This window comes from Pygocentrus nattereri, chromosome 10 (genome assembly GCF_015220715.1).
Source record: "Pygocentrus nattereri isolate fPygNat1 chromosome 10, fPygNat1.pri, whole genome shotgun sequence".
Lineage (NCBI taxonomy): Eukaryota > Metazoa > Chordata > Actinopteri > Characiformes > Serrasalmidae > Pygocentrus > Pygocentrus nattereri.
Window position 1 is genome coordinate 16,485,712 of NC_051220.1, and position 16,299 is coordinate 16,502,010.

General features: G+C 39.5%; 1 protein-coding gene across 1 annotated transcript in view; it reads right to left on the bottom strand.

The window, feature by feature from the left end:
• Window positions 1-16,299, bottom strand: part of tecpr2 (tectonin beta-propeller repeat containing 2) — a 32,022-nt gene that overhangs the window by 3,403 nt on the left and 12,320 nt on the right. Inside the window, exons 12-19 of the mRNA XM_017703302.2 lie at window positions 14,747-14,927; window positions 13,658-13,799; window positions 12,481-12,721; window positions 12,205-12,294; window positions 9,893-10,126; window positions 2,875-3,023; window positions 1,709-1,850; window positions 1,234-1,383 (exon numbers count right to left, since the gene is read on the bottom strand). Of these exons, the coding sequence (XP_017558791.1) occupies window positions 1,234-1,383; window positions 1,709-1,850; window positions 2,875-3,023; window positions 9,893-10,126; window positions 12,205-12,294; window positions 12,481-12,721; window positions 13,658-13,799; window positions 14,747-14,927 (1,329 nt within the window). The remainder of the gene's footprint in view (window positions 1-1,233; window positions 1,384-1,708; window positions 1,851-2,874; window positions 3,024-9,892; window positions 10,127-12,204; window positions 12,295-12,480; window positions 12,722-13,657; window positions 13,800-14,746; window positions 14,928-16,299) is intronic.

The window sequence follows — 16,299 nt, forward strand, 5'->3', positions numbered from 1 at the left end:
AATTCTGTCCAAAAATGACCTGAAACCGAGCCCATCCGTCACCTAAAATGCAGGACAGTCCGGGTTACCGTGTATTGACAATAACGGCAGTCATTAAAATGTAAATACATAAAAGATAAAACAATATAAAATAACATGTTATAAACAGCAGCTCAAAATAACATTTAAATTTGCTTTGACAAAATTGTCAAATAATGCTTTTCAACAGCATCTTAAACACGTCAATGAAACTAACTAAATTACGGTGAAAAAAACATTTCATACTGTGCTGTTCCCATGCTGAAATGAACCTAAACTGGTGATTCCAGCATGCCAGATTAAAAAACAATTTAAGGTAATGAAAAATAGTGAAGCCTAAAGTAAGGGGTAAAACTAAAGCAGGCTAAGCAGCTACAGACATCTTGGCACTGGATGGTAAATTTCATGTGACATTCACAATTACATTGTTTCTTACTACAATAAGTACAATTTTGTGCCCAATTTCAAGATGAAAATATAATTCAACCACAACTTTCACAGAATTTAGTTTTTATGTAGACAAGGATTAGGTTTCCACTCACACTCTATCACTATGCTTGCACTAATTTCTGCTTCAGTGTTATCGGTCTCAAAATTACCAGAAGAAAAAAGGGTTCTATTGTTATTAGTAGCAGTGGTGGTAAGTAGTAGTAGGTGGTAAGTATATCTGCTGAAGCTTCTGGACACATCAGCAGTGATATTCTTTGAAGTATAAGAAGATGCACTAGTGACAAAAACAGTAAGAAAATCCATTCTATTAATTTTACGACAGACTTGATCTCTGAAGTGGACACATGTAAATATAGCGCAAGCCGCAGCTTAATATTTGTTACATAAAAGATAAAAAGTAAAAAAGTTTTTTTGTTTTTTTTTAAACATTTACTGCATTTAGGACCAGGTTTAAGAACCACTGCCTTAAAGGGCCAGTGTGACAGCAGCAGGTTTACATTCCAACCAAGCAGGGCACACCTGATTTTACCAGTAATGGGTTATTCTTCAACTTCTTCAACTCATTAGACATATGTGCTTTCCCTTTTGTGGATAAAACTGGGCACCCCATCTTAAAGGAATACTCAACAATACTAACATTATTAAAAATTAATGACAGCTGGTAAATGCTAACCAGCATTATGTAAAGCATTATGTGTATGCTAGCTTCCAATATCTTTATTTCACTGTTTATAGTTTCAGCAGAATTTTAATGTCAGCACTTACCGGCTAGCCAGTTGACCAGACCTGGAATCTTTTTCCAGTAGTCCCCAGCTGGGTTCTTTTCTGAAATTCCATATCGCCTGGCCACCTCGCCATTAGGACAGCGCACCCAGGCAGTTCTTGTGCTTAGCACCAGCTGACTGGCTTGCAGCCCTGCAGCATGGAGGTAAAAAGGGATACTTTAGCCAAATTATGCTAATGAGGCTATCACTAAAACGGTGTCATGCTAACTGGCAAAACTAGTATTTAGTCAATGCATCACTTAAGCTATCCTATTCAACTTTCTTTCAAATCCTACCATGAAACCATTGAATCACAATACAGCAATCCATCTCTGAAGCAACTATTCAGAACATTCTCAGTGTAGACAGTAAAGCATTTGTCATGAGTGTTATGGTATAAGTTACAGACAGAACAGAATTTTTTGAAGGGGAAAAAGGAAACAAAAAAGTGACAAGAGGGTGTAGTGATGGTGTACCGGGAATGTGCTCCCAGGCTGTTCCTACTGGCATCTCATCAGTGATGCCGGTGCGCACATGTACGTTACCCCGGCTGTCTAAAGCCCACAGCATGCGGTCATTAGGACTGGTCTGAATCCTCACCAAGTGCACACCAACAGGCTGCTCAAGAGAAGACAACACATGAGAAACATTCAATTACGCCTCTGATTCAGAAAACTTGTTTCAAAGTATAGCTTAATATAATATATATAAAATAAAGGGCATTTTATTCCAAACTAGATTAAACTACTATGACAATAATAAACCACCTCATTTGCATAGGTTTTGGTTTTAGGCAGAAAATTCAGTTACAGATTAAGGCAAAATCTCTTAAGTACAGTAATAGAGAAAAGTGTCTACCTGCAATGCCCTGGATTTCATCAAAGAATCATAATTCAACTTAGTACTGAACAATACTGTGCAATAACACACGGATATTTATGAAAAAACACAAAAATAAGCATTAAGCATTCATCCTGATAAACTATCACTCTAATAATGCAAAGGGTACGTTTAGACCATGTATTCACCTGGTCATGTCAGGAGACCATTAACTGGACTATAAACACATAAAATTTTAACCACATGCACTTAGTAATCAAATGTGCCTCTGTTTACTCAGATTAAAATGCTATTGCATGTATGGTATGTGTAGCACTTCAATTCTGCACTGATACTTAATAAAACAGCTCTGTGAGAATGGTTCAAAAATACATATTTTACTTACAAAACCCCATTTCAGGAAAAGTTGGGACATTTTGTATAATGCAATAAAAACAAGAATCTAATTTGAACCTTTTTTGACAAAAATACAAAAGATTTCCGATGTTTTCACTAACCAACTTAATTGTGTTTTGCAAATATAAACAATATTGGACTTGATATTACATTACTGGTAAAAATGTTATTACAATTACATTCTATTACATTATTAGGTTTTATTACAATTTTGAGTTATGGCTTTGTTCCATTCAAGATATGGCTGCTGCCTTGAAAATCACAAATTCGCATACTGCTTTACATCTCCTTACGCCAGATGTCCATTCAGAGTAATTCGCCTCCTGTACTAGTCATCATGGTCATGGACAGGATAAATCTAAATGTGTTCATATACTTTATGCAACCCAGGTGAAAGACTGTATACCTGCTCAGGGGGCTCAATGCAGATCCAGGCTGGGAGCATCATGCTGGGGTTTAGAGGTTGCGTTCCCACTCGGAAATACACCAAGCCATTGGCATCACACGCCCACACGTTCTGACTCCCGCAGGAAAAACTCAGAAGCCTCACGTGCCCTGAACACGTGTACATAAGTGAGGGAGTAGGAAAGGAAGGAGATGGGTGGGGGGGTTGACAGAATGAAACAATTAATCAAGTGAGGAAGATATAGGCTCCATATCTAAAGCACTAGTCTGCCACAAAGCCTCTGTAGTATGTTCACCATCTCAAACCCACATTTGTTCGTCCCTGAAATGATTCTATATACAGACCTAATATGCAAAAATAGAAAGCGAAGCATTTTTTAACCTTAAGTAATTTGCAGCAGGGATGCTGACCCCTCCTTTTGTAGAGTGGCCCCATCCCAAGCCTTGGAATGTTAACATAGCATATTTGTCTCTTGCTTTACTAATAGCCTTTGGCTGGTAAACCCATTTCAGGCAAACCCAAAACATGCACACTCGCTTGGTGAATTTAGATATTTTGCATGTTTGAAAAAATAAAAGAGTAGTAAATGCATAATTACAAAAAGTCTAAAATGATTCAAGCTTCTGACAATAATTTTACACAGGCTTGATTTGCTATCAAATCAGCACTAAGACCAACATAGCAATGACACTGGAGCACCATAATTGCCCAGCATCCTCTTAAACCTTCATTTAATGGTTTCCCAGCCAAGTTTCTAGATCTCCTATTTCATAACAATAGGGGTATATATAATAGGATTTGGGGCCTTGAGGAGCAAGTTGGTTTGGTTTGATGTGTTTGGATAACCTTGGATAACTTCATGACGCAGTGCTGGAGAGTCTTACATAGAAAATAATTGTGGCTTTTGTCATACTGTGATATGACGCCTTGTACTTTCTGTTCAATTGATAATCTGTACCCGCGACCTTGACGGAGAAGCGGCTTAGAAAATGGATGGATAGATGGATGATAATCTGTAATCAGCACCCACTGCATCCATGGTACGTCAAGGACCTTGCCTTATAATCTGTGAATTGGAAATTACGTTCCTGAAAAGTAATGGCAGTGGAAAACAGAGGCTTGATCGGACTACACGTGGGCAACATGATATTTTATCACTATTGTGATCAATGTGTGTTTGTAATAAACAAAATGCTCATGAGTTTATTTTGGATATTGCCTGTACTTAAACACTGATCAACTGAATGTTTCATTATAAAGAGAACATAATTAGGCATGTTTAATTGGATTTAGTGCAGTGCAGTACGTGAAACGATGAAAAAAAATTTCTGATGACAGTTTTCTTTAATAACTGTGGCACTACTGGTGTAGTTTGCCTGTGTGTCAAAAAACTAGGATGTACAGGGTGGGCCATTTATATGGATACACCCAAATAAAATGGGAATGGTTGGTGATATTAACTTCCTGTTTGTGGCACATTAGTATATGGGAGGCGGAAAACTTTTCAAGATGGGTGTTGACCATGGTAACGTAACTTTAGTCTTTCATGAGTTATTTACAAGTTTCTGACCACTTATAAAATGTGTTCAAAGTGCTGCCCATTGTGTTGGATTGTCAATGCAACCCTCTTCTCCCATTCGTCACACCTCATAGCAACACCACAGAAGAAATGCTAGCACAGGCTTCCAGCATCCGTTGTTTCAGGTGCTGCACATCTCGTATCTTCACAGCATAGACAATAGCCTTTAGATGACCTCAAAGATAAAAGTCTAAGGTGGTCAGATCAGGAGACCTTGGGGGCCATTCAACTGGCCCACGATGACCAATCCACTTTCCAGGAAACTGTTCATCTAGGAATGCTCGGACCTGACACACTGTGTATTGTGAAAACTTCTCATGATACAATATTTTTGCAATATTGCCCACCCCTCGTAGGGGCAGCATTTTTTTTGATGCGTTGGGCAATATTACAACGTATTACAACATGTATCATTATCATTACTGTAGATATTGACAATCTTAAACAAAATATTATAATTAATTAGTAGGATCAGAATCTGATTATTTTTGCTTCAAATGCAGGATTGGCAACTGTCCATTCAATTATTTTGATTTTGGTCAGTCTGTGTTGCAATTTTATGCTGTGAATAACACGAGGTTTTTGTGGTGTATTTGGTTTTTTGTTTATTTTTTTTAACCTGGTGGGCGGGCAAGATGACACCATTTCAGCATTACTGTGATGATTTACATGTGCTTTTCTTAACATATCATGGACTTAAAGAACACTAAAGAACTGTGTATTAAGAGAGTATAATTACCCAGTTAAATAAGATTTAATGCAATGAAAAATTGCACTTGGTGTTGATAGCATGTTTGATTTGTATTAGTGTGTCAAAATAGATGTGTTAGATGTCTCATATTGTGAAAATGTCCTTAAGTACCACGATTTAATGTTTTTGCTATATCGTCCACAACTACTTTCTTGCTCAGGTGAGCCGACAGTTAATACATCAATACATCCTGAATGTACCGTGCCATCACTTTCTGATCTAGCGCCTAACATTCAACATGATTGACAGACTTCAATCAAACCCTGATTTAAATGCTACATACCTGATCAGATTAGCTTGTGTTAGTAGCTTAAATACTTCATGAACAAGCAGAAAGGAACAATAGATGTCATCACACTTGTGGTCTTGGGCCTTTGACCTTTGAAAGCTTTCTAGGTACACAGTGCTGTGTAGCTGTCTGGAGAACAAGTTAACTAACGTATAACATTTACTATATTACCGCCACTCTATTCTGCTCTAACTTTGCACACAAAATATTAACTTCAACCTCTATGACATACAATTCATATGGAGTAATGTGTCATTTTAAATCCTCCAAAACTGTAGAACAGGTCTTGGGATACATTTTTAAGAGCATAGGAAACACTGTGTACTCTGACGTCTGTGTGCATTCTAAAAATGAGCCTGCAAGCTCAAACTGTCCCAAGCTCATCTTTCATCCCGCTACACATCCACACCATCCAAAACAGGCAAGGCTACAGCTGCCCCCATCATATGACTCTGTGCATCTGTACCCCCACCCCTTTCGCAGCACCACACACACTCACACATACTCCATAAACAAACACTGAACTGCAGGATCTTCTTGCTCTGATGTGACTGGGGAGATTAAATCTTGTCACACAGAGATTATTAGAGGTGTAGGGAATGATTGGGATCAAATGCGGATCAATCCATGTGTGAGAACTGGTTTTAGTTCTGCTTTTAAAGAGCTTCAGCCGTTTTTTTTAGAATTTCAAGAATGTATTCTCTCCTTAAGTGAAGACCCTTGTCACTAGTGGAGTCCAAAGTTCTTTATCTCCAGAGATTGCCACCTTACTTCCTTTAAAATTGGCACAAACTTGGCCAAGATTTAGAGCGCATGTCTACTACTGTAGCAGGTTCAAATGGAAAACAGCGATAAGGATTGTTCTTAGACCCATCTTAGTCTCTTAGTTAAAACAGAGATATTTCTGAGAGGATTACATATAAGATAATCCACTTGAATGAAGAAGGAGCAATGTCAAGAGGAAATATCGGAAGAACAGGAGGTTCCAAAAGCTTTAAAAATCAAAATGGGTCTTCTAACAATATGCACGACCTGGAAGACCACTAAAACGATCACAATCAAAGTACTTAAAGCTTTCATCTTTGAGAGAAAATCAATCTGAAAGTGGTTCAGTCCATCTTTCCACTGTGAGAAAACAACTCAACACTATGGGATGTGTAGATGTCTAAAAACAGAAAAGGAAATAAGGCAAAGGTTTGACAATAAGTCCTGAAAAATGTGAGATTTACTTGTTGGGGGTTCTGTGTAGTTTTCTGATTTTTTAAAAATTTTTATAAATAGCTTGTATTTAATGGACATTTTGCTTAGAAATTAAATAAACGAAGGGATGTATCTGACTTTTCCGCAGTAATGTACATATAACATTTTATTTTAATTGGTGAAACCCTTTAAGCTTGAAATGCCACTCTACTGTCAGTATTTAACACAATTTAAATTCAATATTAAAGAGGTCAAAGAGATGCAAAAAGGTACTAGAAATGAAACATGTTGAATATCTAGGTTTCTGATAGCAAACATGTTCACAAAATGCCTATTTTGTGCATTCTTTTAGTCCAATCGTTAGTATCCTGTCAATCCAATATTCAGTAGATCAGCAACTTTAGAAGTGCTTTGCTCTTTCTCTGCCTCGAACCCTGACCCCCCGTCTTGGTGTTATGCAAGAACCACCTGCTATATAAATATAAACAAGTCCTTCAATGACAGACATTTTTGATATATGAAACCCTCCCTAGCTGTCTGAGCATTTAACTGGCCTGAAATCCCACCCATCACTGGACTAAATCAAAACACACCCATTCAGAGACTTAACCGTAACCACAAATCAAAATATACTTAAGAGCAGAATAAGTTCTCAAGAAATCTGATTGCTGCGGAAAAGTAGTACTGTAAGGGGCTGATAATGTAAACGACAACAGAAGTAGGTCAGCAGTGGACTGCAGTCAACAGGCAACCTTAGATGGGTTGAAACCGGAGAGGGTCCATGAGGCAACGTATGTTCTATCACATGGGTCTCTCCCTGAACGACTCCTAACATTTGACTAACCTATTCAAACACCAAGTCAAAACATGTCCACTCAGTGATTGTTAAAGGTACACTGACTTTTAATCACTGAAGTGGTGACTAGAGATGGGCACTTTAACCTCATTTGCTATTCAAATATCAACTTTTTAAACAAAGTAACCTGAAAAGAAAATACTTTTTATTGCTGTTAAAGATAAAAAATTGATTATATACAGCAGATGCTAAGATGCAACCATGATTTTTTAAATGTCTGCATTGTTTCATATTACACACTCCTGCAATGCATGTGCAGCAGCCGTTCCTTTTTCTCTCAGAAATGTGCTATTTCTGCTACTAATGATTTAAAACCACAAACAATGTGGCAGGGCCGATAAATCAGATCACTTCCATGATAATTTGGTTTTCAGTGCAAGAGAAAAACGTGGCAGGCATGTATTTTGTGCATGGTTTTGGCTACATGACACTCGCTACAAATGGCAAGCAATAGACTAAAACAGTCATGCAGGTGTAAAATGTGTAAACCTCTAGTATCTGCAGTGTCTGTGTTGGAACTTGCCGCCTTTCGTCTAAACACCCTGCATAAAAGTGAATGCATGGCTGTTTTAATCTGTTACTTGCCATTTGTAGTGCGTAACGCAAAATATATATAAAATATATTCCTGTCATGAGAAGGGTCTGGATGCAGACATGCACTGCCAGCCTATTGATGATGTCAGTGCATGCTCTGCTACGACAGTGTTTTTGTTGATTTTATGAGGAAAAACGGTGAACCACGAACTGCTGGGCAGCAAGTTACACTGAACATTTCTGAAATCCTGTAAAGCTGCTTTGTGACAACATCCGTTGTAAAAAGCGCTATACAAATAAATTTGATTTGATTTGATTTGAACATACACTAACGTTCTTGTACTGATAAAAAGGCAATTAAAATATGGAAATTTTCAAAATAAAACCTACCATGACGAGAAGACATGAATGTTGGATTTATTGGCACCAAAACAGTACGTTGTCACAGCATAAATGTGTTTGCAGGGCCTGATGGTTTTGCTTCATAACGGGAATTGGCTTGATGGTTGCCATTAGAGGCTATTAGGAAACAGTCAACTGTATGTGGAATCAGTCTCAAAACACCCGATTAAACGATCAGAATCTGTGATATCAACCCATTAGGAAAACAAAGAATACCATCAGCGACTACTGAAAACCACCAGGAACCAACAGACACTTTCAATGGATTCTATGATTTTTTTTTAACAGGGAAGTACATTAAACTCTCTAGCTGTGTTTTGGACAAAAAAATGGATTAAGTAATGAAATTGCTAAGCAGCAGCAGCTAAAAGTTCACATGCCATCAGACTGCTGCTGCTATCGTGGCACTGTGCACATGACGTCACTGTGGCGGAGAGTGCATCTTGCCAAACTCTATTGTGGGAGTGGGGACTGCTTACTTCTGCAGGTTGTGGACATTTCTACAATAGTGAAGTAAACAGAGCGCAAAAATGATACAAAGTATTACAAGTGGATCTGGCTTATTTTAGTCGCATGTAAGCCTATACTAGTCCTCCGACCCACAGGCACTGACAACGGCCACGAGAGAGAGCCAGAAGGCGGTGCCCAAGTCATGCATGCCGATGAGAGCTGTGAGTGACAGTCTGAGGTGGATGTCAGTCACAAGAGAAGGCAGGAGAATGCTGGCAGCCAAGAGAAGCATGAAGACAGTGCATAAGTCCCAAAAGCAGCCTCCCGGGCCCTGCCTCCTATTCCGCAGTGAGGCTGCTAGCCTATGCCTCACATTCAATCCCAGCAGCCAAGCTGGAGAGTGGGGGCAGTGACAGACGGAGCAACAAGCTCTATTTTCCATTTTCTTGGCTCAGGAGCTTACGCTGCCCTTAATGAGAGCCAGCTCATGCTGATGTGGAATGAAGAGGAGCTGAAAAGTTTCATTTTTGAGAAAAGGACAGAAAACTCTGTTCAGAGGCCACTGAAAAGAGGAAAAACTTGATTTGGTGAGATTTTGCTTGTGTTTATGAGTAAAAAGACATGGCTGTTGAAACCCTTAACCCTGCCTCCAGCATCCTTCCTGTGCCCAGGGTAGCACAGGTGCTACAAAGCCTTAAAGATCTAATAGCGTACAATGGAAAGCAACACATTTTCTTGTCAGGGTGTTGTCATGCAGTTTTCATTTTACTCCTATTAATCCACATCTTAACAATCCTCGACTATCACCATGCCTCTTGACACCGAACTCAAAACTGAACATTCCAACAAGCTGATTACCCTTGTAAAGAGCATGTAGTCTGGTGCTATGCTAGTCTAAATTTGGCATACACATGATCCAGTGACGCAGATCTTTTGTACTGAGAAGTTTCTACATACCAAGCTGGCTGAGGTCCAGGGGTGTCCAGTGCATGCCAGTGGGACAGCTGGCTGACAACGTGCGAATATGGACACGGCCATGATGATCCAGGCCCCATAGAGCGTCCCGGCAGGCAGAGAGCTGGATCATCTCCACATCTGGGGGGAGCTGGATAGTGAGGGGCCGCATCTGGAGGTCTTGGTCCCAAACGCAGAACAGGTCTTTCCTGCTCTGACCCAGCCACAGTAAACTCCCTGCAGAGATACACAGAGAGACATGATAAACCTCACAATGCACATCTAAGTTAATTATAAAACATTATATGGTTGTTTTTTCTCGCCAAAAAACTAATTTTAAATAATTTCCATGGGTGCCTAAGACTATTGCTTAGCCTGTGTCAGAGGTGTAATGATTCACCAATCAAAATCACCCAGCAAACAGTGCTCTGTGGGTACTTGACCACTGACCAAGACTAGACTTACACAAAACTGTGCAGCATTTTTCATCTATAAGGTGGACCAACAAGGTAGGTGTGTTTAACACAGTAGTTGGACAGTGAATGGACACAGTGTTTAAAACCTCCAGAGGCACTGCTATACCTGATCCAGCATACCAGCACAGGACACAGTAACATGCCAACATCACATCAGTGTCACTGCAGTGCTGAGAATGATCCACCACACAAATAATGCACTGTGGTGGTCCTGACCACTGAAGAACAGGGTGAATGGGGTCTAAAAAGTATGCAGAGAAACAGAAGGACTACACTCTGCAATAGTGGAACTACAAAGTGCACCTATGAGGTAAATGGATATGATAAAATAGACAAACAACGAACTGGCCGGTCAGTGTAACTACATATATGTGCACACACACACACACACACACACACACACACACACACACACACACACACACACCCTCGTGCATGCACATGCACACACAAACATACACACACATCAAGACCCAGCAGAATGTTCTGTAATCCATTGATTGGATTTGTTGTTCCAGCACATGCCACAGATGCTCAAGTGGGTTGAGATCTGAGGAATTTGGAAGTCAGAGCAACATTTTGAATTATTTGTCATGTTCCTCAAGCCTTTCCCGAAAAATGTGTCCAGTGCAGAAGGGAACATTATCCTGCGGAAAGAGTCACATGAATATCCCGACCCAGAGCTTCCAGCAGAACAATGCTGCTTATTCACTTATCTTCCCAGAGTGCATCCTGCTGCAATCACTTCCCCAGACAGACAGCATACATGTACCTGGCCATCTACATGATGTGAAAGAATACGGGCGTTAACAGGCTAGGCGACTTTCTTACACTGCTCCAAAGTCCAGTTCCAACACTTGCACAACCATTGTAGGCTCTTCTGTCAGTGGAAAGGGGTTTGCCTGGGCACTCTCATAGGTCTGCAGCTATGCAGCCCCACATGCAGCAGGATGCAAGGCACATTCCTCCAGTAAAGATCATTAAAGTTTCTGTGACTTTAGATTTCCTGTTGGTTTGGACCAGTTGGGATAGTTTTTGCTGAGGTCAAACGTTGATGCCCTTGTCATCCAACATCCTATCTCTGGTTCATGGTTTGTCACCTCTCAAATCACTGCTAGTAAGTGCTCACACCTGCTGACTGGGAGCACTGCACATGCTGTTTTGGAGATGGTCTGATCCAGTCATCTGGCCATTTGGTCCTTGCCACGCCTGCCCATTTCTCAACACATACAACAAATCAACTACGAGAACTGACTGTTGACTATTTAATATATATCAGAACTTGACCTATGTTGTACAACATATAATATATGATTGTGTAATATACAATGCATGATCAACATTATTCGCTTCATCTGTGATTGGTCATGCTTTGGCTCAGCAATGTGTACATCACACACACACACACACAAACACAAATACACACATTTATGTGTATACGTATGTTTTAAATATTTCATAACATTTAATATTATATACATATACTGTAATATTTGTAGAAGGTCATCTGTAAAGAAATCAAAGTGAAAAACATGCCATACTAAGATACTTTATCTAGCATGTGTGTTCAGTTTGCCACTGGTATGGATAAGGTAGCTTCATTTTAAAATAATGAAATTCAGAAAATTTATAAATTCAAGTAATAATGCATATTGTTTGGCTTATACACTTGATGTAAAAGCAGGAGATATACACCAAAGTAAATTTATTTGATAGTGAGCTACTTTATGGTAGTCTGTCTGAAATATTCAACCTCTTAAACTGAGCAGAAATCTAATTTCATGGAATGTTCTGAGGCTAAGGGAGCTACAGAGAAAATACAATCATATATGCACATACCCTCTTTGCTTGGAACGGCTGAGGAAAACACAAAGGCCCATTTAGTAGCAGATGCTGTTCCTCTAGGCACGACAGTCCTCCAATATGTCCCTGAAGGAACGTTTTAAAAAAATTAAATACATATAACGAAAGCAAAATGAGTTAAGTTCAGTAGCGAACCTACTCTGAAACACCTTATTCAGCCCAAGAAGGCCTGAGTGTGTTGTACTGAGTATGTTAAAGCTGGAAAATACTGAACTATGCAGGTAGTGGTTCTCAGATGAAAAAGTGCTGTACCGACAAGGCTGCCCTTGGCTACATGGAAGTCATTGCGTCCCGAGGCGATCCACACCCCGCTGCTGTTGGCACTGACCAGGCTGGGCTGGCACTGGGAATGCTGCGAGAGGAAGGCCACACGCAGCCGCTCAGCCACCCGCTCCACAGGGGCCTTTGTGGCTGTAGCAACGCTTTGTGTAGCCTGGATCAATGTCTGGAACAGGCCACCCTGTTCGAACACCACATAGTCCGTGATGTTCACCTACAAGAGAGAAGAATACAGAATGGTCAATAAAAAGGTATGATCAATAAAAGAGAGAAATATAAGTATACTGGTATGCAAACATATAGAGTGACTAACATCAGGTCGGGAATCAAAACTCCATGCTAAGAGAAATAACAACAACAATGATAATAATAATAATAAAAATCATCATAAATTTCTGACTGTTATTTGTTGTCTGAATTGAATTTTTTTACTTGTTATTTCTGTACTGAAATTGAGAGCAAACAAAATATACACACACACACACACACACATGTGCATGCACTCGCACACACAGTCCATCAGCTGGCAGGGAAAAAACATTCCCAACACCAATGTATAGTTCCCGTGCTCGTGGCCTAGTCAAAATCCACTGTTACAAAGGCTCGCAACCTAATAAACTTCGGCTACCACAGTGCCTCAGCTTGAGCCCTAGTCAAACTCAGCTACTGTGGTGAAAAGTGCCCCAGATCACGACCATGTCAACCTCCACTACTGAGGTGAAAAGTGCCCCAGATCATAGTCCCGTCATGTCCACTCCAGTGTCACGGTGTGAAGTCACAGCCAAGTCAAATTCTTGTCATGGTGCAAAGTCCCCGTCTTGTGGCTTAGTCAAACTCCCATTCTGCAGGGAAAAGTGCCACTGCAATGTAAATTTTTTGACTGGTTTCCATTCGACAATGGAAAACTCCCAGGCCAGTGGGGAAAGTTCAAAACAAATCACAAATATAGCACAAAAACTAAAACAAACAAAAATGTGCAAAGTGTTGTTACTCTGGACATGACCATACACGCACACACCCAAAAAATATACCAGCCATTTAATAAACTAATGTTGTTATGTGAGGCAAACAAGCAATAGAATTGGTGTCTACTTATTTGCAACTAATGCATTCTCTTTAAAAGCCTTAGCGCAGCTATGTGTGCGCGCACCTGCCACCAGTGCTCATCCTCGCCCTGAGGCTTCTTTGGTGTGATCCCGGTTCTGAACCACAGGCTGCCGCTGGTGTCCAAAGCCCATAGTGTGTTGTTCTCACCCAAAGCAATACAGATGGGCTCCAGACCCTGATTCTCACTACATGGACACAAATACAAACATCATGATCTTAGAGGCTTTCATAAACAAAGAAGACTCAAAAATCATGACTATATATGATTATATATTATATATGAAATACTGAAGGGACAGTTACATGCTGTAATCTGATTTATTATGTCTCTACATCAGAAACCTTAAAGCGTCATAAGATGATAAGGCATACAGATCGGTACTGTCATTTTGGAAACATACAGTCATCAGCAAAGTACATTATGAACTATGATAATGTACTGCAAACAGCTCTGAGTCATCTTTGGAAAGCAAAGCAAACATTACTACTTTCTTAGGACTTTTACTTCAGTTTGAGAGATGTTTTTGGGATGTAGTTTTCAAAGAAGCTTGAGTGCCTATTGACTTCTAGTGTTTGTTAGCAATGTTAGCCTTGTAGCTCCAGCTCTAAACTACAGAAGCAATATTTGGCCACCAAATGTGTCTTAGCTAATCAACAACCCCTGAGGAAAGAAGAAAGATTCATGCCTTTAGATTTTCTAAAAATTCCTTTAACACTGTGAAAAATGCATTCACAAAAGTCTGAACACCCCCAGTCAAATGACATTTTCTAACTGAAAATAACTTAAAACATCCTCGACATGAGAGAACAAGCATTTTTCTGCTAATTTTATTGCACACTTTCTATTTGTTCGTTCAGAAATTTTTGTTTGGGGAAAATTTGAACATAATACGTAAAATGTGCCACAACTTTTCCACAAGCCATTGTCCATGTTTTTTATTTTTTCACTAGTATTATCAACATGAAAGCAGTAATTAACATTTAAGTAACATTAAACGTGCAGAAGTGTGTTCTCTGTAGAGGATGTGTTAACTTCTTTTCACGTAGAAAATGAATTTAACTCAGGCGGTGAAACATTTAGGATAAAGTTTTAGAGTAAAGTATTTCTTGAAAAAGGCTGGAGACATATTACCTGACTTTGTCGTACTTCCACTGCTCCCCTTCTGCACAGTAGCTGCTGAGGCCCTCTCTGTAGAACAAAGCCCTCTGCTCACTGAGTGCCCACACAACGCTGCCCTGTGCCGCCATCTGAGCCATGGGGCAGGGGCAGTCCACTTTTACCGCCCGTGCACATGGTCTGTCCACACTGAGCCCTGACATATACACCGACACATACAGTATTTAGAATGTTTCAACAGTAGAAATTACATTTGAATAAAATTACAGACAGAATTCAGGCTTGAAGGTAGTGTTACTACCTATGCAATGCACTTTTGTCCTTTATTAATAGATAACAATATATCACGCAGTGTCAGAAACCCCTAAAGAACTCACCATGGTTTGAGGCGAGTGTGAGACAATTGAGGCATGCAGTTTTCACAGAGCTAATTGATGCGGTACAAGCTTCAGTTATTTATCAGTCACAGCAGACTAATAATATAAAACTAGATGTAAGTTTTGGACACCAAAAAATGATTTGCTGTTGACTAGATTTATGCTTTGTGACTGCACAACCCTGCAGTTTCTGTCTTTATCAGTTCTGTCATCCTCTAGGGCCATTCAACTAAAATTGGGAAATGTCAAGATACATCAAATTTCTTGCTTACAAAGGTCTGGCACAGTGTCTCTCTTTAAATGCTTAACCACTAATGATTACTTCAAGCAACTAATAAAATAGAATAGGACACACAAACATATTTCGATAAACTGTTTTATTTTGAACATATTTTTATAATCTACTGAGCATTTAAAATTGTATGGCCATTGTCTTGTGTCTGTAAAAAGTCTTTGACAGAAGACAAAATTCTTGTCTTTGTAAGAAATGAACTAAATCTAAAATGGAATGGGAATGGAGTGGCACTTTGGTAAAGTTGAGTTTTGAGCTTACTTTATTTGTCTTTTGAACTGGATTTTGTTGGTAGTGATTCCCAATGACTTCTGTAAAGCAGTGGCATATAACTTTTCTAAATAGATGGGACATGTCAGTTTTGACACTGAAATGAGAAGAGTTCTCTGTTTACTTACTTTAAAACAATCTGTTTTGTCTCACATCAACCTCACATCAATTTAGAGCAATTTGAGCCCCTTTCTAACATGATGCAGTAGCTGCTCCTTTTTCTCGTAACACACTGTTAAAACTAACAGCAATCTAGAAACAGCGGGCACAGTGGGTAAAGCAGAGTGTTTTGTGATACTTTAATTTCAGATATGACTTGCCAGAGTTGTTAAGGTAGACCACTTTTTAACTTCTGCCTGATTGTTGCAAGTTCAGGATAATATCTGTTTAAGATGCCCTTAAAACAGTTCGCAATAACAAAAGAAAGTATTAGAATCAGAGACTTTTTAAGGATCGTCATGCAGCTCTCTCAAGCATCAAAGATTTTAAGTAAACCTGAGCTTTGGTCTTGTCAAATGCAAACATCTGGTGTAAGTACTGAGGACTACTGTGCAACAAGCTATGCCATCAGAAATTGGCCATTTTCAATACACCATTTTCAATGGCCATTATATGATGGCTTTTGCATC